Source organism: Folsomia candida, unplaced genomic scaffold (genome assembly GCF_002217175.1).
Source record: "Folsomia candida strain VU population unplaced genomic scaffold, ASM221717v1 Fcan01_Sc022, whole genome shotgun sequence".
In the NCBI taxonomy this organism is placed as follows: Eukaryota; Metazoa; Arthropoda; class Collembola; order Entomobryomorpha; family Isotomidae; genus Folsomia; species Folsomia candida.
Window position 1 is genome coordinate 2,200,271 of NW_019091214.1, and position 26,048 is coordinate 2,226,318.

A 26,048-nucleotide genomic window follows, 5' to 3' on the forward strand; every position below is an offset into this window, starting at 1 on the left:
ATGAGATTTATTACCAACATGCAAAAAATCTGCAAATCTGCGGAACATAATCTTTAAAATTTCCGTGATTAAATGTTAGCAAAACAAAATTCAGGCTTAAGATTACTTGACAAATTACATATATGTAATTTTTCAAACTTATTTGAAAAATTTGAAATTTTGGAATTTTTTTGGAAATTAATTTTACGATTATTTTATTAAATTGAAGCTGTCTCTTTGTGCCTCGAAAGTGTGGCTCGAGTCGCAAAAACCGAGTGACAAGACCAGATTCAGTTTGCCGATCGGACTCACATTTACTTACTAGTAGTAAAGTAATGAGTAATTGTAATTAATTATTGTGTGGATAATTGCTTATCATCTCGGCTATCATTAAATCACATAGCGAGAGGTAAACAATATATAACACACCAGAAAAATGTCAACGTGAAGCAGAAAGAATAGAGTTTCTCGTTGCTGGGCGGAAGGTAAATAGTGGATTCATTAAAATTAAAATTAATTAAAAATACATTTACGGTGCAAAACATTTGTCATAATTTTTCAGAAATATCAAGTAAACCAAGTAGGACTCACTACAACTCTAAGTTCCAAAGGTAAGCTTAATCTGTTTCAATTTTCTTGTAAAATACGGTATTTTTATCATATCATTATATCATCATCATCAGACGAGAAATTGAAATTTGTGCCTTATCATGAAGCAGGATAAGGTTTATGCACTTTCGTGTGATTATTTCCTTATCAGTCGTAAATTAGTCATCATCATTTCATTAAACTCTTCTATCTCCCTGTAAAAATTGTTCCGTGGTTAAATCGGTTGTTGGTTTGATGGTAATTACTTGTTATTCTCCTCAGTGAGTCTGGATTCCTTGGGCTTAATCAGAGAAAAAAACATCACCACTAATAAAGATGGGGGATGATATTCATGCCTTGAATAATAATGGCATGGACGACCAAGATCCGATGGATTTCATGGAAGAAATGGCACGTCAAGAGAAAGCTAAAGATATCCGATTCCGTCGTGAGCTCACCCCACAAGAAGAATTGAGAAAGCAACATATGCAATTTCACGAGAAACACAAGGGTCATGAACAAATGCATGCAGAGATGTTTATAATTCTCATCGTGACTTTGCTAATTGCCCAAATTATATTGGTAGAGTGGAAAAAGAGGCATTATAGGTGGGTGGATGGATGTGTAGATTTGACCATTTTTTATGGCTAGGCTTGTTTCTTTGATTCATTCATATTCTTGTGATCTCAGGTCGTACATGTTGCTCACCCTCTTGGGAATGTGGATAGTGCCAATTTGCTTCAGTGGGTACAACCTTTGGTATCGTTTTATCGTGACGTGGTGCATTTTCACCGTCCTGACGGGTGTCGTTGTACGGAAAGCGATGGAAAAGCCGTTATCCTGCTCGACACCACGCCTTGTGTATAAATGGTTCTATTTAATTCATAAGTTCTCTTATGGCATGGGAATTGCGGGCTATCTCGTCATGATGTCGACCATAATGGGGCTCAATGCCATCTTCGGTGCCGGTGAGTGCATGATAGGGTTGAAAGTTAGGTCAAGATTTCATGCTCTGCTCAAACATATATAAATTGGTTGTTGGTGTTTACAGCTCCAAATAATTGGATGGATTGCGCACTAATGCTCATCTTTTACGGGCTTTATTACGGCGTGTTGGGCAGAGATTTGGCAGAAATTTGTTCCGATTTGATGGGTAAATATTATTTTTTTTTCTTCACCATTCTCTTTATCCTTTAACATGAGCATTACAATAATCAAATTTTACAAAGATGGATATGAGGAACATATCATCTATAGGGTCTCCCAAGTTTGTAAAAAAGATCTGAAAAAGCGAAAAGCTAAAAAAAATCTGAAATCCGCTTTTTTCGCTCAATACTTGACTGTCCCGATTTTTTATCGCTTGAATACTCAGGAGCAGAGAATGGGTGGTTAGGAAACTTTCGAGTTTCTTTTAAAATTTAAATTTGCTTCATGTTGGATATGATAAAACAACTATCTAAGATCATGTAAATCCAAAAATTACCAAAATGGGATGAAAATAGGATTTTTGGCAAAGGTTTGAATGCGGTAGTTTTAGTGGTTGCAATGCTTTTCAGGGGGTGTGGCGGGCGCAGGTGGGGCAATGGAATAAAATCCTTCCTCACTTTTCATACACTCACCTGATATTGCAATATATTCCATAGGGCATCAAAATCGGGCGATGTCCCCTTAAACATGTCTCTGAGAGACTGATTTTTCACTCAAAGTAGTAAAAAGAGCGAAAAAATCATCTTAAAGTAGATTTTATTTTTGAGCAGAAAAAGCGGAAAAAAAGATCGGAATCGCATGCGCAGTGCGGTTTACAAAAAGAGCGAAAAAATCGTGAGCGGAAAAAGCGATTTTTTTTAAAAGTTGGGACACCCTTATGTACAATATATAAAATACTTATTTAAAAATTAATATCTTCAAACTTCATATCATCCGAATCTACATCGGGGAAAATAAAATAATTATTTTTCCCTTGATTTTACAGCCGTCAAAATTGGTAAGATTACTATACTAATATACACCGTGAAGATTGGTTAGTTTTTGCGATATTTGGCTAAATTTCCTCCCTATCTATTTCTATATTGCAATTATTTCTTGCCAATTTTGTCAGGCTACTATTCAAAGGATGGATTCCCCTCGAAAACGCCAGATGAAAAGATTTGTGCAATTTGCGGAAATCAAATTTTCGTAAATGAGGAGGAAGAAGGCGTCCTTGAGGATACGTTCCGCCTCAGTTGCAACCACGTCTTTCACGAGTTTTGTATCCGAGGGTGGTGCATCGTAGGGAAAAAGCAGACGTGTCCCTTCTGCAATGAGAAAGTGGACTTGAAACGGATGGTGAATAACTTTTGGGAGAAGCCACACCTTCTTTACGGCCAATTGTTGGACTGGGTACGATGGTTGGTGTGTTGGCAGCCTTTAATTTATTTTCTAGTCCAGGGGATAAACTGGATTTTAGGGTTGCATTAAAATTAGTGGATTTGTAATTGTCCTAATAATTATATAAGATATTCACTAATTTAAATCTTCTTAGCCAGACTAAAGAGGTTGACAAAGTCAGAAGATAGTTAATTGAAAAAGAGCCTAATGATCCTTGTCAAAGCCAATTAGTCATTTTATAATTTAGCAAAAATTGGCCATCATTTTGTCCGGATGCACAATAATAATCAATTAAATACGAATTAATTACTCATTCCTGTCAATTATAATTATTCCTTAATTGTTAAGTACCTTCTGTGATGATGATGTAATTTTTGTGTTAAGTTATTTGACTGCCGCAATTAATTGTTATGGGTCATACATTGTTAATTTAATAATTTATTATAAATTTACACAAATAGTAGCAGTGGAACGAAACAAATCAGCTTTTTTTGTGGGTCAGGGGTCATTGTCACTGGTTCCTATTTTTGACTTTGGTAATGTAATAATCTGTCAAAATCGCACACAACGAACTTGTCGATCAAGTTAAAAAAGTATTGATGATTTTTACAATATGATGTTGGTATAATTATTTAGTTTAATTATAGTTAACTCATAGATATTAAATAATGCTGTAAATATATAACTTGATAACATTTGCTTATCACACAAGGATTAATTTATAAAATAAACACGGAATACGTGCAATTAAATTACTGGAATGAATTTACGGGCAGTTGTTTACGGTTTGGAACCGAAGGTTGATTTCCCAATTAAGTGTAATTATGCAAATTAATTGAAAGTATTTTACGGAACAGCGCCGACCTTCATGAGACCAAAGAACGACTTTTCCGGCTTGAAGATCGAGTACCGATTGGTCTCAATGTCTTTGATGGTGATGCGGTCGTCCGCCTTGAGATAGTGGATGCCCGCGGTGAAGCACGAGTTGGACTTTGACCCCGAATTGTACGTCTCCGTCATGGTGGTGCACTGCAGCAAAGGGTCAGTGTTCACTTGGACTATGAAACCGTTAATGTCGTGCTCGTCGAGGTAGTGGATCTGCAGATTTAAAAAAAAATGAAAGTTTCATATCGATTTTTGAAGAGTTTTTGTATTTGGTTTCGAAAAATTAAAATGTTGGTCAGGATTTCGAATTAGAAAAGTAATTAACTCGATGAGATGAATTTTTGGGGAATGTAATTTTGTAGTTTGACTTTTGTAAAGTTTTGACACCATTTGCGAATTATTTGAAATGTTTCGTTCGCTGAACTGCACAAAGATTTGATGATTACAGACATTTCTAATTTTGCAAGGTTTAAATGCCAAAATAATTAGTTTGAATTATGGATATTTTGTGATTGCAAATAGATATGCCTGAAGTTTGGGCCCAAATTAAGTTCAGATCAGATCTAATTTGTTTGCAAATTATTGAAATTCCATGAAACATTTGTTTCACAAATATTTGTGAATTTTGGAAAAAAATATTAGCCTATTGTCAAATTATCTCCATATTTTCCATACCTGTGCATAAATATAGTACAGCCCAGCTTTTTTGACCGTAAGGACCCCATTCGGCGAAAGTACGAAGCTTTTCGATCCGCTCGCAGTAGCCGCGGCTCCCTCGGAATTCGCCGTCGTGACGGTCATCCAGTCCGCGGGTCGCCAAGCTTCAAAAATCCCGTCGGCATTTCGTAACCTTCCATTTCCGTCGTAATGCTTGTGCGCCGTGGTGTAGTTCGAAACGTCCGCGACATAATGGGCCGCCAGGGGTTTGGGCCCTTCGACATACGCCTCCGCCTTCGTCACGGTCACTTCTCCGGAAGAATCGTACAGTTGGTCCTGAAAATTTGTGGGCAAAACATTTCTGAAGAAGTTTTTTTGCAACAGTTTTGCAAAAATTCAATTTTTACAAGTTTGTGATTATGTTTTACCATATTTTGTTGCACATGCTCAGGCAAATTGTGTGATGGAGAAAGTCAGCAAAATAGCGGATGAGTAAGCTAATCTTGATTTTTGGCAATGTTTTATTTTTCATGCAAAATTGTATCCATTTATTTTTTTGCCATGCTATGCCGCACGTGCACCCACATTCACAGATAAATATTATTTCCATGCGTAAATAACAAGTCCGTTTAAGTAGGTCAAGGTCAATCCTATTTTGAAATTGGGTCAGTCAACAAGCTTTTAAAAAAATGGACCTGCCACTTGATTTAGGTCAAGTCAGTCACCCATGAAAATGAGTTTGATGACTCATCTGCTCTACCCTGATTTGTGTTCATCTTCTAATTGAATTTAATTTTGCGCTTGCCAAAATCTCAAAAGATGGAAAACAAATTGCCATTTTTTCACGTACTCGCACGCACTCTTATTTATTATTCAGCACCGTTTAAAAATAAAATAAAAAACAAGAAAAGAAAACTTGAAATGAAAATAATTAAGAAATAAAATTGAGATTCAGTAACACATTTTCTAAGTATTTTGTAAGGATGATGGAATGAAAAGATTGCAAATTGTTGATAAGCAGGTACTTTTTTGGTGTGAAGATAAGTAAGATTTTAGTCGAACTTGTTAAAAAAATTGGTGCATATTTTAGTAAGTTGTTTGTGACCTATTTGACTCTCTTTCTAAGGAAAAGTTGTACATTTATGTAACGCATGCAAACTGGAAGTAGATATATTTTGTACACAGTAAAATAGTAAATATTTATCTCATAAAGTAAGTAATTCAAACCGGAAGTTGTACTATGGCTGGTTGATTGATTAGTTGTATACTGAAGAGGAGGCAAAGAGAATAAGTAAGTTGGTTAGTAAATAATTAGTGACCAAGTATAATTAATTAATGGGCCCGGATCTGATTTCCATTTGGGTCGTCATCCCCATAAAATTGTTGCTGCGAGAGGAACGATTCCATCGACTGGATTCGCTGCTGTCGGGAATTTCTTCTTCGCGGCGCAGGGGTAACATTATTCGTCCCCTCGGCGTCGTAGGACGTGGTGGAGTAATACTTGGTAAAAGGGGCGGCATGCTCATTATCATCATCATAACTATTCGTGCGGGGTGAAGCAGTAGTCGTGGTGGTGGATGATCTTGTTCTATTTACTCTGTTGCGGTATCCACCAGTCCCGTACTTCCTGGGACGACCGGAGTACGACGCCGTGTGGGCGGAGGAGGTGACCTGTCCCTGTCCGGTACTCGTGGGGGTGAGTGGGGTCTGGTTTTGGCGACCCCGGTAAACTCGGCGGGATGAGGAGGCCTCAGATTCGCCGAGGTTGGCAGATGCGAAATTGTTGTCGGTATCGTCACGATCGGTTTGGAGGACGCGAGCAATTACCTAGAATATAAAAATATGTAGCTTATCGGATGGGTTATCTTGGTTTTTTAATAGTATTTTTACTCACTTCGCCCTCTCCATTGCCCACGTTCAGCTTTCTGAGGGGTGGATATTGTACGAGAGTGGAGGAAGCTTCGTCGTTAACGGCGCGGTGGGCGTTGGCGGAAGAGCTGTACGTTTTTGTGGGTGAGGTGGTGGTGGTAGATCCGCCCGGGTAGAAATAGTCGCCGGTCGAGGGAACACGTGAATTTCGGTGGTAGGTCGCCCCAGAGTTTCCAGAAGGGGAGGAAATGAACGTGTGAGAATTTGGGGTGGAGGAGGATGCTCCTCTTCCGGGGTAAGTGTAGTGCTGGGATCGTCGACTAGATTGTGATCGTGCTGGGGAGGATGTGCTCTCTCCGGAAGTGGAGGCATAATTATCGCCAGATTTGAGTTGGAGTCTTGATCGTGGTTGGGGAGAAGATGGTTCTGACCATGCCGCAGAGATTTGATGGTGTGGAAGCAATGTGGACGATGAGGTGGAGGATTCTGGTTGACGATTGGTATTTGGAGAGTCGAAATTCCGGTGGGAAGGTCGGGATGAAGTTCCTGTTTTGTAAAAGTTGAAAATAATTTTGGTACAGAATTTCACGAAATTTTGAAATTATTATGATTTTAATATGATTGCCATACCCAAACTCTGATACAACCTGAACGCTTGGTTGTCTCCTCCACGGCGTGAATTGGAAGAAGGATATCGTGCCGTGACGCCGGAGCTGGTCAAATAGCTTTCCTCCACAATTGGCACTCCAGACTCGGTCCGTTCCACTTCCGGGCCAAAGGTGGGCGTGTTTGGAAACGCGATTTGTCGCTTTCTCCTCGATTTCACACCCTCTTTTGCATGAGAAGGAGTAGTTTCGTCCTTTTCGAGCTCGACTTTCTACAGAATTATCAACAGGGTCAAAAAATGTCATAATTTGTCATGTTCGATAAGTGACATAAGCTTGCCCTTCAATTTTATCATGGATTTATTTAATCGACACAAATTACCATTACGTATTACACGGTGGGCATGTGTTATGCATAATTTTTGGATTAAATTGATTTCACATCATGAAATGAACTGACTTTTCTTGCGGTCAAGGCAAAGGTTATGCAAAATTCTTCAGCCTGCTAAAATCTGCAGCGGTGAAATCTGCTCGGTGTTGGATTACATACTTTGCTAAGTAAAGTCAACAAGTCTCGAAAAAAATGTATTAGCGTCTGTCTCCACGTAGAATGAGTGAGCCTCGTGGTATCACATTTCATATTTTTCACTTTACACATAGACATATGTAGCCAGACAATTATTGTGTTTAAGTAAGCGTCGATTCAATTCAATTCAATTTGAGCTCATGTTTCATTTCAGAGCTAATCACTAATAAATAAGTACTCGAAATATTTAGTTGAATGGAAAATCACTCCTCTCCTCGTGGGAACGGAATTTGCAATAAATCTTCCAGACTTACTTACCTAATCAAAAATTTATTGTTTGTGTGTTTAACGACCTGTGACGCGATCGGGTATTTGAATTTAAAAAAATATGTATTTAATGATGTTCCTGAGGAATGATTTTTTCATAAATTGGTTTATGCATTTAGTAATGAATGACCCGAGACGGGATCGGATTTCGGAGTTTCAAAAAAAAATAATAGACCCATTAAAAAATGAGGAATGATTTTCCATTCAGATGCAAAAAATGGTTAATCGTAGCCCCTAAAAATTTATGCCTTGGTTTTTGCAATAATGTGACTGATATTTCATTTCACGGTCACTAAACTCATTTCATGGAGGTTTTTTTGGCAATTGGTCCAAAAGTTGGAATGCTGTACGTACGTACATACGTGTATATTTACATACATACTTACGTACATTTACATACGTACATACTGACATTTGACATGCTTACGTTGTTTTGGTGTAAACAGGATGCATGAACGATTTTCATAGCCGAGCGAGGATACATGACACGGTTATCCGTGTCGTCTCATGACTTATCGTCGTGTTGGTCACGTGACGATGAGAGTAAAAAAGAAATGTTTTTCTTACCCCATATTGTCCATCGTCCTGTCCTTCTCCTCCCACTCGGACGAGGATATCTTCGACGCTGTCCTCCTCACTGTGAAATCCTTTCGGTACCTGGAATCCGGGGGGGAGATGGTCTTCCTCCTCTTCGTCAACGACGTCTTCTTCGTCATCCTCGTAAATGTCGCTGTCTCTTCGGGTTTCGTACTCGAGCTCGTCTTCGTCAGGGTCTGAAAAAGCGGAGATGTATAATAAATGACCAATTTGTAGATAAATATGACCAATTTTTTACCAACCGTGCAACAAATGTTTAATGAAACGTTCTAAATCCCCTTCAAGGAGTGTGACACGTCTCTCATTTTGACTTAGTTTCTCTTCATAACGGTCCAACTTGTCCTGATAACGGTCTAAGCGGTCCACACACTTGACCAGGAGTCCCATCGTGACGACGGTGAGGCCCACCATGAAGATGAAGACGGTGAGGAAGACGTATTTCGGGGGGGAGGAGGAGGAGGAAGCCTTGCGTAGCGTGATGACTTGTGGGTGGGTACCGTTTTCAGGGGGAGGTGGTGGCAGGCCCCCCTTCTCCTTCTTGTTGTTATGAGCCATGAGAATCTGTGTAAAATCTGCGGTCATTTTGGTGGCTTGGCTGTGTAACGTGTAGTGTCTGGAGGAAGACTGAGACGCCCGTGTCTCACCAGATTTTTCTTCATGTGGAGGATCATCTCATCTCATCGGTCTTATTTATAGGGGGACACGAGAACATAGTTAACCACTTATTCGAGCGCAGATATGTATGTATAGACTCGGGATTGCTACTTGCTTGTTAAGTTAACTTTTAACTGACTTGTTAACTCTGCACACATTTTATCACTCACTTTGTCAGTGACAGAAGTAGTAAGAGCAGAAGTTTCAATGAGTATTATGGTGGTGCAGATAAGTTGGGGGAAGATCATGGATGGATTTGGTTTGGAGTGAGTGAGTGGTTTGGATTCATAAATAATTTGTACGGATATGAGATATTGGTCGTAATCGTCATGTTGTTTATGGGAGAGATGCGCTTCTCGTCTTTTATCGGAATTGCGTCACGTCGTAAAAAATACGTGTTTCTTTTTGGATTGATGTGTTGGGTACATTAATAATTTGTAAGAAGGCGACGAAGAGGGTGTTTTTGGGAAGAAATGAATTATGAATTATTTGGGTGGGATGGAATTAGGTTTTTGTCAAGTTACACTTGTTTTTTGTAGGGATTGAAGTTGAAGTTGTAATGTAGGTAGACAGACACGTCATCGTGTTGGTCGTTATAATTTTGGAAGAATCTTGGAATTTGAAGACGTGATGAGAGTCTTGTATAATTTTTGGAGAAGTTTTTTCTGATAATAAGGTTCTTTAGGCCCTAAAGTTTAGGGGTTATGATGATGGATACTTTTTACGAAATTTTGGAGAGTATTGTCCAAAACTGGGAGAAATTAGAGTCTCTTTTACTATTTTACTATGCATTTTATTCATTTCCATTTTATTTTGAAGAATTGTTTAGTAAGCAAAATTGGTAATCTTTTTCAGCATGAGATTTATTAGCTAGTTTACTTAATTTCCAAATCATATCATCATTCAGAAAATTTCTCGTAAAAAGGTGTAGTGTTTTTAATGTAAAAAGTAAAAATGAAAAAAACTTTGTTTCATTTCATTCGTTTCCCTTTTCTGGAAAGAGTCATTTTTAATTATAAGTTATTTTCACTGGAAAATCCATTGTATTTTTAGGTACTTGAGAATTTTTTCTGGTCGAATTCCAACAGAATGTTTGTATAAGTTATTTTCTCAAGCGTCTCAAAATTCATGTATGTACATTTACATACGCAAACATTTCATACCCTTTTAATCCCTTTGCGGATTAATAATTTATAAGCTTCAGACGGAAGGAACCCTTTACACACTTAAGTAAGAATCCCACCTGCCTGAAAATCCATAGGACACAAGCCATCTAAAATCCGTCTGTTCAGCCTAGCCGACGTATTTACTTAAATAGAACAAAAAAAAGGAGCTTGGCCAGCACCAGCCAGAAATAAACATGTACTTACTTAGAATTGGTCAACAATAGGATACTGGACCCTGGGCTCGACTGGATTGTCCGCACGAGAACAATTAAACTCAAAAGTCCGTCGTGTTTGTCCAGCCTGTTTTTTACCCTCCAAAAGTTCCTTGTCTTCCCGACCAGATAAGCCTGAGACCCGGAGCGAGTATGGCAAATTGCCCAAATTATGCATAATTTCTCACCGGGACACCTTTTTGTTCCATCCATCTTTTAACCTCAATAACATGCTCTGAATGTGACTTGTGTGACCGGACATGGGGGGAATTGTGCCATTTTTTTGTGTCCCAGTTTTTATTTTTTGCTACTATTCGCTATTTTGGTGAGATGGATGAGTTGATGGCGCCGAACGTATGTAACGCCAGCCGGCGCCATGCCATTCATCAAGTTGGTATAATCTTCCTAATTCTATTAGCTGGTTATTTTGTGGTTGCAGAAATTTGATCCACTTTAAGGAGAGGAGATAGTCGTTAGCAATGTGATGATTTTTTGGAGGGATGGAAATGAATGGATGATGACGATGGACGACCACGACGATGATGATGCATTCCGTAAATTCTTTCCTTGACTAGTTATACATGCATACAAAGTTGGTTAAGTTACGTAATTGAGATAAATGGAAATGTCTTGGATCATCTTAGTCCACATTTTTTTTTAATTTTTAGCAACGACAATAATATTTTTGTTGAGATTGTGCGTGCAAAAAAATGGTGTCATGTTTTTTTTCGCTTGTGCGGAATCAGAGAGAAAAGGATCTGATATTTTGAATATGTTGGCTTTTCAAATCTGACAATAGTGCACCATGAAAATAAATGTCAGGCATTTTGGGCATGGCATTAATTATAACGTTGGTATTATAAAAGGGGCATAAAGGGCAAAGTGGACATGCCATAAATTCTCAAATCTGACATTTAAAGTTAAATGTTCACTCTTTAGTTTTGTCCATAACTGTTAAAGGTTCATTATTTTACGATGTGGAGTACATGTGTCGAGATGTCTTAATTAATTTGAAGTCGATTAAATTAATGGGCCTCCATTTGTACGCATGCATCATTAACTTTTCGCCGTCATGAATGTATACACATATTCAGCTTCTTGTGAATTGACGAATTTGCAAATCCAATTGAATCCAGGAATTTCTTTTTCGACAAGGACAAATAACCTTGAGGGAAATTGCTCTAATTTTTTGATGTGTCCTTTTTTTATTAAGAAAGCTGTGTGTGGTGCATGTTACTTGTGCATAATGCGTGGTTTATTAGTTATTATTGTGCAATTGGGTGAAATATGTACATACATAATAATGCGTTGAATAAATGACCAAGTTATATAAAATTAGTCTTAATTAAGCGAATATGTACGTAAGATGGACAAAATTTCCTGGATTGATTACATGCAATAAATTGAATTGGTACGTGCGCCTGGTCACTGTTTAATAAGATTCGGAATTGTTTACGAGGTTTACGATTTGGGTCATTAATTAATTGCATCATTTTGCTAGTTCTGGTTTGATCAAGTACATAAATAAAATTGGATGAATTATATTGTGCTCCCGATGATATTTACATTGCAAAAAGATGATGATTCACCTTCAGTGAATCAAGGATGATGGATACATATTTAATTATCTATGTACATGTGCTTTACATTTCTTTCTTATCTAAATTATTTTATTTTCATCCCGAATTTACCCCGGAGTTTAAAGTGTGTAAAATGTAATGAGTGTGATAAATGAGGCAGTCAGTGGTCGAGAGGATTAAGATTTTCACTGATTTTTCAGTCCAGGAGCCTGAAAAAGGGTTTGACTTATTGGGGCATGACTGGCTATTAGTGGATTTCAATAATGTGGAGAGTTTGGTCAAGGTGTAGCAATGCCCAACAATGGGAATGTGGAGAGAAAGAGAGGAAGAAAACCAACAAGGAGCTATTAATAACGCAAATGCAAACTTGGCGATTAAATGAGAGTTTTGTGGATTATAGTACATTCGATTTTTGTCGATTAAATGATTTTTTGCGACGATGAAATCTTGTGATTTCTTGGACGATTTTAACCCCTTATGCCGCAGTTTGGAGTGCGAAGGTTGTAGAAATTTCTGAAATTTTTATAATCCCTTCGAACGAGGAGAAGGACGCTAATTATACTGCGGAATAGTGGAGGGCCTGGCGGCAGGTGATTCCAGGTGGTGGTCACTGCCATTAGAGCGATGTCATCCTGTCATGTAAATGTCCCTCTTCTTGGTCGGTGGCTTCCTTTTGTTGTCGGTGGTCTCCGTCGTGTGCTGGGGATTTGATGGGCGAGCAAATTGACCACTGTCCAGTCACCGCTTGACAAATGTCGTCTCGTGTCATTACTTAAGTCTCCTCGTTCGTGGTGACATTGCACCATTTTCTGCCCTAATAGATAGATATCGAGGGAAAGAGATGACATATGTCCCATTGCAAGCAGATTAGAGAGAAATTTAGGTTTCTCATCTGCATCAGAGTTGTGGTTGTGACGATGATAATGGCACATTTTCCATGTCACTGTTTAAATTCGTCCTTAGTTGTCACGGTCCTCGTATCTGTTTGGTTTGGCAGGGCATAAATATGTACATACGTTCGGGACGGAGGAGAGCCGGTCATGAAAATGTAATTTGTATGACATACATATGGATGGGTATTATTCGATGAGGAAATTGAGAAGCAAATCTAAAAATGACCAGGAGTTACTTAATCCGGTTAATGCTTCCCGAGTGAGCCTTCCAGGGATTGAGATTTAAATAACTTTTCATATCGTCTTTTTTTGGACATAAAGACAAGATACGAGATATGACACTTTTAGCGTGTGCCTTCCTTCTCCCTCTACGTATCTCACTATTCAACCACTGGAATTATTGAGGTGACTTTAAGGGACGAGCTGGAGTTCATGCAGCATTATCCCATTGACTCTTCACCTGTCAACTTCTCCAGCAAAGTCTCCTCTCCAAGTTACAATTTTGTCTCGCTTTCCTCACCGTTCCTTTAAATTTGAAACTTTCATAGTCTCGTGTTAATACATACAGTGACACAATAGTCAATTGCTAGTGACTCTAAGTTAAGATAAGCTAGAAGCAGTGCATTTAGAGAGGAAGTGGGCAGTGATAAATGGTGATAATGGTCCCGACGCGTCAAAATTCGGTCATCCTCGCACTCCCGGTGGACTCTTATCGAATCGAGTTCAATCCCAAGACGGGAAAAGAGATGCTTATCTGCATGCACGACTCCTGCAGGTATCGGACGGACAAAAATTCCAATTTTAAGCGTCACTTGGCCACTATGCACCAACTTTTGGAGGCTGCCCGGACCTGTTGCGAAGAGAGGTAAGAATGCAGTGGAGTAAATGTGTGTACAATTTGTGAAGGGTTAACTAATTAGTGTTTTGTCCTGTTAATTCTTTTTTTGCCAGGTTTCTTACAAAGTTTAACCTCACCCACCACAACAAAACCGTCCACAAGAATGGTTACAAGTGTACGACGTGTTCCAAGGAGTTCACCAGGAATGCGCTATTGCTGCGACACCAGTTGACCCACTCGGGAAAAAAGCCATGGGGTTGTACCCTGTGCATATACAGGTCCATCAGCAAGGGGAACGTCCAGCGACATGGGGAAAAGGTCCACAACATGCTCATTAAACCACAAGAAATGGTCCATGCCACCTCGACTCTTCATCCTCTTCTCTCCGTGGCCTCAGGGTCATCCTCCAGATCAATCGTGACTCCAGAACCAGAAGAAGTGGTCGTTCCGTCCTCGTCTCGTCACTTTCTCTCCGTGGCGTCTGGGTCATCCGGGAACGAGCCTCCGAAACCACAAGTGGTGGTAAATTCCCCAAAAGACGACAGTTCGCCCTTGCCCCCGCTCATCAGTCACTCAATTGACTCCATGCTACACAAACCCCCGGAAATTGTCCTTCCGTCACCAGCAAACAACGAGGACACAATAAATGTGTCCAATTCGACACGGCATTCACCACCAGTCTGGAAAAGGGAAGGGCTGGGCTCTAACTTTTTCTCTTGCAGCTCGTGGGTCTTGTCTCAAAAGCAGCAGCAACAGCAAGGCTTGAATGGGATGGGAATGGTGATGACAGGTATGAGTCTCAGTTTTTGTCTCAATTTTTCTTGTCTTGTTTAAAACAAGTGGTTTTATATCCTACATACTTTTCATTTAGATTTTACAGTACTTACATTGTTTTTTTATCGGTTACAGGACACCAGCAGTGCTTGGATTTGCGTCTCCCAAGGGAGGAGACACGCCGGATTTTCAAGTCGGATGGACAAGTTCCGGGTTATTTTTTACATGGGTTCTTCTTAAATGGGCCACCACCACCACGGTTTGTCGAAGAAGTCACAACGAACAAGAAGGTGCTTAAAAGAGGAAATAACTCTTGTGATAAGGAAAAAGTTCACTACTTACCAAAGAAACTGAGAGTGAGCAAACAGTACAAAGATTGCATGTAAAAACCATAAGATTTGGACTGGATTTGGTTGACGATGTAGTGACTTCAATTTAATTGATATTTTTTTATGTATCTTGAGTAATGCTTAATTTATTCACAATATAAAAGCATGCAGTTGGAAGATCTAATTTTGCTAATCTACTTTTGTGGATTTTACGTATGTTTCTATTATTCAAAATTTCTAGTATGTTAGTGCATTATAAAATATTAAAAAAATAAAAAATATTTTTTTTGTGCAAACAAAAAAGAAGGCGTCCTTGTGTTTTTATTTTGCATTACATTGAGACTGAGAGTTCATAATTTCATGAAAATATATGTATAAAGCATGAGAGTTTACTAGACTTATGGGGCAGAAATTATGAGGAAATGCAGTGGAAATTTTAAATGCATATTTCATTTATCAAAATTCTAAAAATTTGTGTTCTTCTTTTCTAGTATTTGGTGGATAACAATGGAGCCTAAGATTTTGGAGGAGGACAGAGACGAATGGATTTATAATTCCATGAAAAAGTGAGATATACATAATATACTGAAGTTTTTTTTAAATTTCATGGACTTAAAAATTTAAAAGTTATCTCGCCTTTTTACTTGCACAGGTACAGCAACTTGTACATGTTCGAATTAGAATTTCCAGCCGACGTTTTCGAAGTGATTGACGAGATGAGCATTTGTTTGAGTGGATGTCAACCTTACTCAAAAAAGACGGAAATTTTGCAGTTGGCCCTACCCCCGAAATTGTTCCCGAAAGATATTGAAGAAGGGCTGTGCAAGGATCGAGATTTCCAAATTGTGAGTGGGGGCTATGCATCCAGCAACATTCTACAGGTGGGTAAAAAAGCGGCGATAAGAGGTTATCAGGAGTAAGAGTAATTAATTATTGTAGATAAAACCTGTGAAATCGTCTTCTTGTTCTGGATCTGTCGTAGCGTGCACGCAAGGAGGCGAGAATTCTGTGACCCTTTACCAACTCGGGGATGAGAATTGTGGTAAGAAATGAATTATTCATTTCCTTTAGGTAGAAATTGTGGAGTTAATCAATTTAGTACTTAATTAACAATTTTTTCCATGATTTTCTAGCCGTGATTAAAGAATTTTGCAAACTTCCCGTCTCACCTTCTCTTGATCTTCATGCAAAACAATCTCTTGGAATTCTGGCCACGACGGAATCGTCCCTATTTCTCGGAACATCATCCTCCGTCCAAGAATGGGATTTGAACTCTGCTTCTCCCCCAGTTCCACTTCGACATGCTCTCCCTTCATCAATCTCTCTCGGAGAAAAGGTCACGAAAATTAAACTGCTAGAAAACAAGACCATGTTCTTCCTCGGAGATAATGGAGTCGTCCTCCTACACGATTTGCGGACCCCGTCGTCATCTCCGATTTCATTCACGTCATCGAAATCTACCTCAATTTCTAAAGCAGAGGTCGAAATTCTCTTCAGTTTTGACACCATCTGCGACACCGTAGCCATTCTAGATTCTTACGGCGGATATGAAAAGTTTGACGTGAGACAACCCTCTCCTGGGGTGAGGGTCGGACTGCCGGTCGTATTTGGGGGCAGTGGTGATGACGATGTCGGCAAAACCGGAAGTGGCGTTCTCCGAGACAGTTTCAACATTCAGTTTTCCCCGAGTTCTCAGCAGGGAAGTTCAACTGAGCCTGTTTTCCTAGTTTCTGGCCTGGACTCCAGCCAGGTGCATATTTTGCAGGGGGTGGACCACCAGTCGTCGTCGTCACCAGGTGTCGATGTCGACGCACTTTTCGTCCACGACGGTCACTCGAAAAGAGTGACGGCGGCTGTGTTTCACCCAAGCGTGGAGAGGTTGATATTTTCGGCCTCGGTTGACTCGATGTTGCACGCGTGGCAATACATCCAGTAACAAAAACAAAGACAAAAGCACAAAGAGAGGAGAAGAAGACGCAGTAGCAGTAATATAGGAATTAGTTAAATATTTTATTAATTAAAGTAGGAATAATTAGTTGAGTGAGTGATACATACAACTGGCTTGTCGTGGTGGTCGTGGTCTTATCGGTAAGTTTGGTATTTTTGTGGAGATTATTCTAAATTTTTTGCAAGTTTGTTGGGTCAGCTGTTAGTTCGTGAGTAGGGATTTACTCAGTTTGATTAAAAGTTACTTAATTTTAGTTAAATATTGCACAAATTGCAGTGAAAAACAACTATGTTGCAATCTCTTGCAGTTTTAGTTAAGAAGTGGTATGGTTATCATTGTGGTCCGGCTTAACTGTGTGAAATCGATAATTTGTGGACATCATTCGATCCTCGGAGAGAAGAAAAGTAAAGAGATTAGGAGGAGGAGGACGATTGACGATCAAATCGATAATTATACTGCATTAGGTTATCTTAACTTAATGTTTGTTGATAAGGCTAGTTGTATGGATTAGTTACATTTCTATTGGATGGATGAAAAAGAGACGAGACACAGTTTTTCCTTTCCTTGTTTTTGTATATAATCCTTGAGTTTGGTCATTACTTACGCGTTATCGCGGGTATGTGTAGTGTAGATAAGTTCAATATCGTTAAGTAAGTTATAATTAATTTGATTCATTAAGTTTCTTTAACTTTAACCTGATTACGAAATTTACGATCGATGTTGAGCCCAGATTAAAAGGATAGATAGCGATAGATAAGTGCAGATATGTACATGATGATCGATCTCTGTGGCTAAAAATTCACTGAATACTAATTAATTAAGTTGCTAAAGTCGTCATTTGCATTTATTGAGCAGGATGGATTAAATACATAAGCATATAGTTTAGTTTATTATATAATTTTGTAAATTGTGGGTCGTGAGTGATGTGTTGTTGTTTTTGTGTCGAAAAAGTTTAAAAAGTTACAAAACATAAAGGTTAATGGAATTATGGAATAGTTTTGTAAATATTTCCGTCTCTCTTGTCACTCAAATTGGGGAAATAAATATATTTAGTTAATTGAAGTTGTAATTTGTGCGTTTTAATTGCAAAATTAGTCATTTGTCCAACTTTGATTGGAGATAATGGGGTGATAACTTTACTGAGGTATATCCTTAAGTACATTTAAATTAAGTCGTAATTTAAAAATAAAATAAAATGAAAGGCATGATTTTAGGTTTCATATCATGATTTATTTGTCTGAATTACTCTGAATCTTGTCATTTTGTTCTATTTCAGGTAGTAATTCACTGTAATTCCATTCATTTGACCGAAAACAGACGACAAAGAACGTTATCTTATCGTGCTACGACAATAAAACTACAATTATCCATGATGACGAGCATTTATGGCTGTCGCGGTCGTCAATTAGCCTTATTTCGACAATATCTCATCTCTTTTTCGTCCCGATCACATCGAAATCTTACGACGTGGTCACCACTCGCGACCTCTTTCAATTCGAAGCCTTCCAAAAAATTGTCTGGGTTTTTAAATAAGGTGAGTAGTAGCAGTTAGAGTGAGATAATTGATTACTTAATTATTATGACTTGAGTTTAAATATTATTTAATTCTATAGCAAGGCCTCTTTGGAATTGAAGAACTTCGCGACCCCAACGGTTTTCACCTGCTCAAAGAAAGCGCAATCCTAGAATGCGACACCCTCGTGAAAGAATGCCTCTCGCCCAATAGGAAGAGAAAACTCGTCGAAATATTTGACCACTTGTCCAACTCGTTATGCAAAGTGGCCGACATGGCGGAATTTGTCCGAGTTGCACACCCCTCCGAACTTTTCGGTAGTGCGGCAGAGGATGCTTGTCTCTCGGTGAGTCGCCTTGTAGAAAAGCTGAACACTGACCGCAGCCTATACCTCGCGCTCAAAGGGTCGACCGGAGGAAGGGATGTGAAACCACTCAGCGCCGTGGATGAACATGTCGCACAACTTTTTCTCTTCGATTTCGAACAGAGTGGGATTCACCTGGATGCCGAGAAGAGATCAAGGGTCGTTTATCTTAATGATTTAATTTTATACACGGGACAACAGTTTGCGACGAACGCTATGCGACCAGCGGCAATTAGTAAAGACAGATTGCCGGCGAATATTCGTTCTTTGTGAGTAATTGTGCATTACGCTGTAAAATTGTGCTTTATTTTTTACTCAATCAAATAAAAATTAAATATATGATATCTACTACAGCTTTCCTACCGAAAATGGAAACATTTTAGTAACTGGACTGTTTTCGGATGCGACATCGGAAGCCGCGAGGGAGGCAGCGTATCGAGTTTATTTGCACCCAGACCAAAAACAGGACGAACTTTTAGTTAATCTACTCACGGCGAGACACGAACTTGCGGAGGTTTGTGGATTTCCGAGTTATGCCCACAGGTAAATAATCAATTTTTATAATTAATTGGTAACGACTTTTTGATAAACAATTCTCCTTTTTGTACAGAGCACTTCAAGGCAGTCTCGCTGAGAAGCCTTCCCTCGTCGCAAACTTTTTAGAACATTTGGCTGACAAGTTGGGTCAACGAGCGGAGCGAGATTTCTATCGAATGTCGAAAATGAAACAGAGCGTCGTACAAGTCTGGGACCCTCCATACCTCACTGTTGAAGCGAAAAAGAACTTGTTTAACGTTGACCGAAACGATTTCATGCCGTACCTCTCACTTGGAGCGTGCATGGAGGGGCTTAACTTGTTGGGGTTGCAATTATTCAATATTGAACTCGTCCCACAAGAAATTCTTCCCGGGGAGACGTGGTCACCGGAAGTGTACAAGATTTCAGGTGAGAAATTATTACTGTGCATAAATTAGTAGTATTTATTAATTATTGTGATTTAATTGCTGCAGTTGTCCACAAGACTGACGGAGTTTTAGGTGATATTTACTGCGACTTTTATGAACGTAAGTATTTATAATTATAATTACCAATTTCCTTGATTTTTTTCTATACGATCAAACAATATTTATCAACAGGGGATGGGAAACCACATCAAGACTGTCATTTTACTATTCAGGGAGGAAAAGAGTTGGAAGATGGAACTTATCAGGTTGGTGAAAAACAAACAGTCACATATGTAAATGAAGAACATTTTGTAATTTTTCTTTATTTGTTGTGTGTAGAATCCAATTGTCGTCCTCATGCTTAATTTTCCTCCCCCAATCGGATCGCTCCCTTCACTTCTTACGCCAGCCATGGTAGACAATCTGTTTCACGAAATGGGTAGAATAATCATTTAATAATGCCCTTTCTGTATAGATAAATATGTATGCAGATATTTACTGGTGAAATTAGCTTTAGCAGCATTATTAATAAATATGTTTATGAAATTTCACAAAATAGGTCACGCGCTCCACTCTATGTTGGCGAGGACGAGATATCAGCACGTCACAGGGACGCGATGTACCACTGATTTCGCGGAAGTTCCCTCCATTCTGATGGAATATTTCGCCTCTGATCCTCGTGTTAGTTGAGATTATTAGTAATTTTATATTACGTATTTAATGAAATATACTAATTACATTATAATAGGTCCTCGCCACATTTGCGCGACACTTCCAGACCGGTGAAGTCATGCCGGAAGAGTTGCGGATGAAATATTCTATGGCAAAACATGTCTTTGCCGCTTCGGAAATGCAAATCCAAAACTTTTACGCTGCTCTAGACCAAAAATTACACACTGGTAAATTCCCCCTCGAGAAACCAACTATTGAAATTATGGAAGAGGTTCACACCAAATTTTACGGGATTCCTTACGTTCATAATACAGTAAGGGTTGTGATATGCAAATAAGTATATAAGTTAATTGCATACATAATTGTATAATTTGTTTGCAGGCCTGGCACCTCCGTTTTTCACACTTGGTCGGCTATGGTGCCAAATACTACTCCTACCTCATGTCTCGTGCCGTGGCGTCTTGGATCTGGCTGGAATATTTTCAAGAAGATCCCTTCAACGCGACGAACGGGGAACGTTACAAGTCCGAAGTGCTCTCGCATGGCGGCGGAATCCCAGCGAAGCAACTAGTCTCCAACTTTTTAGGAAAAGCAATCACTCCCGAGAGTCTCACACAGGCTTTAACCATTGACCTCGACATGAACCAGAAACGCTTAGACAATTTTTTGGACGCTAGATAAACAGAAGGTCAATAAATACATACATCGTAGTCAGGACAGATTATAATAACGCAATTTTCGCGTTATTTAGACTAAAAATATGTAAAATAGTCCAATCAAGAGTGACTGGTTTGGCTTCCATATGTGATAATATGTAATTAACTATTTGTTGGTAGGAACGCGACTTATGTAGCCTTATTTAGCAGCCTTAAATTCTCTGTTGTGTCAAACTATACATATACTTCTTCCTCCTTCTCTACTAACTGTGTACGTACCGCATTAACATTTACATTACCAAAAATATTTTGTACTTTATACCCAACATAAAAATATTATTTATGTACTACTTCACCTTTAAACGTTAACATATAATGATCAAAACAATACAATAAAAAGGTCTTCAAGTAAAAAAAAAATGAGTCCCAAAATAGGTATGAGTGACAAGTGTTACTTGACATGTTTAATATTATCAACACTTGCAATTCATCATCATCATCCTATTCTTTTTCAAGACCGCGATACCGAACCGGAGTTAATAAAAGCTTCACATTACAATTATCATGATCTTAATGATTATAAAGACATGTCAATTTTTGCGTCGTGTCACGACACGGTCTTAATTTTAAATCTTATTTTCGCACATGTCGAATTCTCCGAGATTAAATTGCGTTAAGGAAGAAGGAGCATTTATACTACAAATATTGCACTTGATCTTCCGAGTACCGCAAAAAAACACATACACTGACTGAGTCAGTGTAGTTTTATATGTGCCAGTAAGTGTGTAAAGAAGAGATGTTCAACGTGAAGTGCATTACAGTCATGAGATGAGTTATCAGAGTGTGAAATGCGACGTAACTTGTTAACTTTTAACCTAAAGTAAAATCCAAAAGGGTAGAATTAACGTGTTTTTTGAGATGATGATGATGATGATAATTCACCGAAACGTTTTTTTTATTCCTGAAAATTCAACTCCTTTTTCAAATCGGTTCATGCACAATTATTAAATTTGTAGTGGATGGAGGATGAGCTTAAAAGGATTTTAGAAATTTTATATAGCTGTTTTTTTAATTGATCAGATAAAGCTGAAATTTTTCGGGGTAGACACACCGAAAAAATGATATCACTTTGGCAAGTTCTGATAAAGAACTACATGGTTTTCGAAATTTTTTAGATAAGATTTTTCAAATTGTTTGCAGCGTCATCGAATTCAAAAAATGTTTTGCGCAGATTTTCGGTTTTTAGAGAAAAGACTTTCAAAATTGTAAATTGAGACCTAGTTAACAAAACGTTATGTAAAAAATTGGTAGTAATTTTACTGCCCATAAAAACGGTTGTATCCTGATAAGATACACATTTAATTTTATAACTGGGTGGGCAAATCTGCCTGAATAATTATGTATTTTATAGGAAATGTAGGTTATTCTTATTACCAATTTATGCTTACTACCATATTTAGTTAGTTATAATTTAGGTACATATTTTCCAGTCGGTGGGTTTCAAGATCGCGAAAATTGAGACGTACTTTTCAAATCTGTTTTGTGTTATCAAAATGCACGAAATTATTACAAAGCCAGCGACGCGTACGAGACGAGAAAAGATTTGATCTAATAATTGACGTAATAATGATAATGGGCTTACTTAACTAGCCAAGTTTAACAATGCACGTCTCCCCCCGGCCGAAATTCGAAATTCGTTTAAACTTGTACCCTCATCCTCCTCTTGTTAAATTAAACTTAGCAAAACAATGAAAATTATTGCTGTTGTCTTATTTTTGAGATGAGATTATTTTTATTTGTTGTTCGTCTTAATTTTTATCATTTTTGGGAAGTAATTGGGAAGAATACAGGTAACTTGTAACGGGACGATGCCATAATATTTATCGTAGGATTTACATCTACCATGAATTTGGATGAAGGTCTATACATGGGGCGAGTCGGAGATTAATTAAGATTAAAATAAAACTAGAGTTAGGTAAGCGATCGAAATCGTGTCAAAATTATGAAATAATTTTTTGGCAAAGATTACGAATTTTAGTGCGAAGTTAAGCAGAAGACTAAAATGCAATCTTATACTAAATTTGTGCAGGTTAAATTATACAAATTTCATTAATGGCGTTGGACGAAAGTAATTCTTTTTTTAAGATTATTCGCTTTTACCGATTTATGGCGACTAAATGTTAGATCTCTTCTCCTGAGAAAAAAACCTTCACCGTGTGACATATAAATTAGATTTTTGGTGCAATGCAAATTATTTACGAGTCCAATGGACCATATCGATTAAAGGTTCAAATAGTTTGGAATCTTGCATTAAATTTGTACAGGTTAAATCATACGAATTTCATTAATGGCGTTGGACTTAAATTTTCTGATAAATTGAACCAGCTAATAACTAAGTTCAAAAAAAGTAGCTCGAAAAACAATTTGACAAATAATTAGATTTTTTCGTAGAAATTACTTACGATCTTAATTTATTTTTCACTCAAACATAGTCCGTATTTTGAATTAAAATGGGACATACCATTGTATGTATGAATCTCATTAACGGCGTTGAACTGACACTACTAAATTTTACGTGAAGGAAGCCTTTTGAAAGAAACGCTTCTTTTATGTGTCAAATAAATTTGCCAATTTTGTAGCTGAAATCATCCACACTGTCAATAGGTAACCTTTACGAGAAAAAGTGATAGGTGACTAATTTCTAAAAATTAGTGTAATTGCATTCTATCCGCATAACTGACCCATATTCGCCACACTACCTTCACCACCACCATGACCATTTATTTACCAGGTGACCTTTACAAACGGACCCAGATACTTGTTCTTTCCTATTTTTTTCTCTTTATCCGTTTCGTTTCGCTATTTGCTCAACTTAATTGGTTTGAACTCAGGGCGCATAAACTTTTTTGTTGTCCGTGGTTTCTCTTAAGGGGGTGATGCAGGGATGAGCATTTTTTCAAAAAAATAAAAAAATTAAAAGTTCGGGAATTGCATGCAATTTCCCCATGAATTTGGTTGTCAACTGAATTTTACAAATGATAATATTCTGCACCACGGGCTTCACCCGACCCATATGGCCCCCACCGGTTATCTACTTGACGGATCTTATCAATCGTCGAACTTTATTCCTCATCTTCAGAGATGAAGACCAAGATAAGATTTATTTATTTCATTTCTAATATGTGGTTGACAACCAAATTCATGTGAAAATTGCATGCAATTCCCGAACTTTTAATTTTTTAATTTTTATGAAAAAATGCTCATCCCTGCATCACCCCCTTAAGAGAAACCACGGACAACAAAAAGTTTATGCGCCCTGGTTTGAACTGCTTGACGACTCGGCATCATCGTGGGGGAGAAAATCTCGAAATTTCCATTTCATACATACATAAAATCATTTCGAAAATGAAATCTCTCCCCTTTTTCAAAAATATATACTTATCGTTTTCCGGAAACTTTTCCCATATTTCTGGGCATTTTTACACCATGAGAATCCAAGTTTTACAAGGATTACGGGATAAAATGAATCTCCGTTTCTTTTGAAAGTTCATCCTTGAGTTCTCATCCGTAAAAGGTTCCTTTTATTTATTTTCTCGCCATTATTTCTGCAAAATGAGAGAGAGAATTGATGATGAGATGAGAGAAGACCAGATGCAGTCAGTGAGGTAAATATTTGCAGTAAATGATGCAATTTCTACCCACTACGGCGAGGGGGCGGGTGCAGTATGTGTGTACAGGAGTGGGAATTATGTACATTGAATGGGTAGCCAGTGGCAGGTCGGTTTCTTCTCGTACAACGAATAATGAAATTAAAGTCATTGTTTGTTTGACTCGTGGTAACGTTTCTCATTGTCTTTTTGTGTTTTTTTGATAATATAGAGCAGTTCCTCCATCAATGTGAGTCGTATAACGTTTTTGAGCTAATTGTTGTTTCAGTTTCAGGAAGAAAAAGAGAGATGTAGAATGTTCATACATTGTAGCAGCTCGTGTGAGGTTATGGGAAATAATTGAGTATGGATGGAGTTTCGTTTTAAATGATGGATTTTGTGACATAAAATGAAATAAAATTTCGTAGCAAAATATACATTTGCACAAAATTCGAATTTTTGAAAATTTTTGAGTGGATTTTGGACTCGTTTTTGCTTAAATCGTAGTAGTAAAATAGCATTTATAACAGATCGAAGCGTAATAACTTGGCATTCTCATTTTCCCCATTTCTTACTAAACCTCGATTGAGTGAGGGGTGTAGCATTGAATCTCGATTTTACGGATATTTTTTTTGTAATTCTTGTTCTAAAATATGGTTTTATGGTTTAATTAAAAACGATATGTCAAGTCAACACGTCGCTGGATGGATTTCGAGAAAAATGTCATGAGTTTAAGTAGCAGAAGATGTAATATTTTCAATAATTATTACTAATTCTCACTTAGGATTCCTAAACTAGGATTTTAGTTTTGTTTGTGAAAGAGTATGAATATTCTATAATTATATTGCATGTTTTTTTACGGTTAAGCGTATAACGGATCTTCTTTACCTGATGATATTTATTTCTATCTGTGAAAAATGAATGAGTAGGTATAAATAGAGTAATTAAATTGCACGTGCTCATCATCTACTCGAATCTCAAATTGCGTAACATAATTCTACACGAGATGGTCGAAGGAGATTTGTATTTATAAACATCTTACAAATTAATGACGTCTGTTTTCCCTGTTCTTTTTTGTACATTTCACTTTTTCTGACATCATCAAAATAAATAAATACATAGGTTAGAAATATGTACACATAAGTAAATTTTTTAATCCGCACTAAAAAGTTAATAGTGGAGAAAGCAATAAATGTAAATGAAATGACAAATTAATTTGTGATAATAATACACATGTAAAATTAGTGCCAAAAGACGGACTAAAAAAATTCCTAGATTTTGACGCATCCATAAACACCAGACCACACTTGGCTTTTTCATTGCAATTCTGAGAGCTTATAGTGTCTTTTTACCTATTTAACTACAGATAAATACATAACACGGTGTAAACCTGCAGGCACCACGGAACTCTCTGGGGACATTATTTTGTCCTCTACCTAAGAAAATACTGATTTTTCC

General features: G+C 37.8%; 4 protein-coding genes and 1 long non-coding RNA gene across 8 annotated transcripts; 4 read left to right on the forward strand and 1 right to left on the reverse strand.

Annotated features, from left to right (window-relative positions):
• The first annotated feature begins 140 nt into the window (after nucleotides 1-140).
• On the forward strand, nucleotides 141-17,856 carry LOC110858812 (RING finger protein 121). 3 transcript variants are annotated; one of them, XM_035858914.1, is made up of 7 exons: nucleotides 239-464; nucleotides 542-590; nucleotides 850-1,175; nucleotides 1,258-1,535; nucleotides 1,619-1,720; nucleotides 2,540-2,587; nucleotides 2,666-3,686. In XM_035858914.1, exons 3-7 carry the CDS (start codon nucleotides 904-906, stop codon nucleotides 3,022-3,024), a joined length of 1,059 nt encoding a protein of 352 aa, XP_035714807.1. In that variant the 5' UTR covers nucleotides 239-464; nucleotides 542-590; nucleotides 850-903; the 3' UTR covers nucleotides 3,025-3,686. The 3 variants fall into 3 exon arrangements, with proteins under 3 accessions (XP_035714806.1, XP_035714807.1, XP_021963392.1); XM_022107700.2 differs by having other exon boundaries at nucleotides 242-464; nucleotides 2,540-2,551; XM_035858913.1 differs by lacking the exons at nucleotides 850-1,175; nucleotides 1,258-1,535; nucleotides 1,619-1,720; nucleotides 2,540-2,587; nucleotides 2,666-3,686 and adding exons at nucleotides 15,338-15,412; nucleotides 15,499-15,727; nucleotides 15,786-15,888; nucleotides 15,980-17,856 and having other exon boundaries at nucleotides 141-464.
• Nucleotides 3,360-9,074, reverse strand: LOC110858807. The gene is made up of 7 exons (XM_022107693.2): nucleotides 8,643-9,074; nucleotides 8,371-8,576; nucleotides 6,976-7,222; nucleotides 6,371-6,891; nucleotides 6,073-6,303; nucleotides 4,495-4,812; nucleotides 3,360-4,032 (listed from the first exon to the last, which is right to left on the reverse strand). The coding sequence occupies exons 1-7, from the start codon at nucleotides 8,980-8,982 to the stop codon at nucleotides 3,781-3,783; spliced, it is 2,115 nt and encodes a 704-aa protein (XP_021963385.1). The 5' UTR covers nucleotides 8,983-9,074; the 3' UTR covers nucleotides 3,360-3,780.
• Nucleotides 12,100-15,149, forward strand: LOC110858811 (zinc finger protein 281). The gene is made up of 3 exons (XM_022107699.2): nucleotides 12,100-13,770; nucleotides 13,857-14,533; nucleotides 14,653-15,149. Exons 1-3 carry the CDS (start codon nucleotides 13,556-13,558, stop codon nucleotides 14,901-14,903), a joined length of 1,143 nt encoding a protein of 380 aa, XP_021963391.1. The 5' UTR covers nucleotides 12,100-13,555; the 3' UTR covers nucleotides 14,904-15,149.
• LOC110858809 (mitochondrial intermediate peptidase) lies at nucleotides 16,798-21,366 on the forward strand. 2 transcript variants are annotated; one of them, XM_022107694.2, is made up of 11 exons: nucleotides 16,798-16,934; nucleotides 18,071-18,328; nucleotides 18,408-18,940; nucleotides 19,026-19,214; nucleotides 19,282-19,616; nucleotides 19,682-19,735; nucleotides 19,808-19,881; nucleotides 19,955-20,054; nucleotides 20,175-20,296; nucleotides 20,364-20,600; nucleotides 20,669-21,366. In XM_022107694.2, the coding sequence occupies exons 2-11, from the start codon at nucleotides 18,164-18,166 to the stop codon at nucleotides 20,966-20,968; spliced, it is 2,109 nt and encodes a 702-aa protein (XP_021963386.1). In that variant the 5' UTR covers nucleotides 16,798-16,934; nucleotides 18,071-18,163; the 3' UTR covers nucleotides 20,969-21,366. The 2 variants fall into 2 exon arrangements, with proteins under 2 accessions (XP_021963386.1, XP_035714804.1); XM_035858911.1 differs by lacking the exon at nucleotides 16,798-16,934 and adding an exon at nucleotides 17,786-17,938.
• A 2,902-nt stretch (nucleotides 21,367-24,268) lies between these two features.
• Nucleotides 24,269-25,040, forward strand: LOC118438516. Its single transcript, XR_004836877.1, has 2 exons — nucleotides 24,269-24,779; nucleotides 24,880-25,040. It is a non-coding gene; the product is annotated as an uncharacterized LOC118438516 (long non-coding RNA).
• The last annotated feature ends 1,008 nt before the right edge of the window (nucleotides 25,041-26,048 follow it).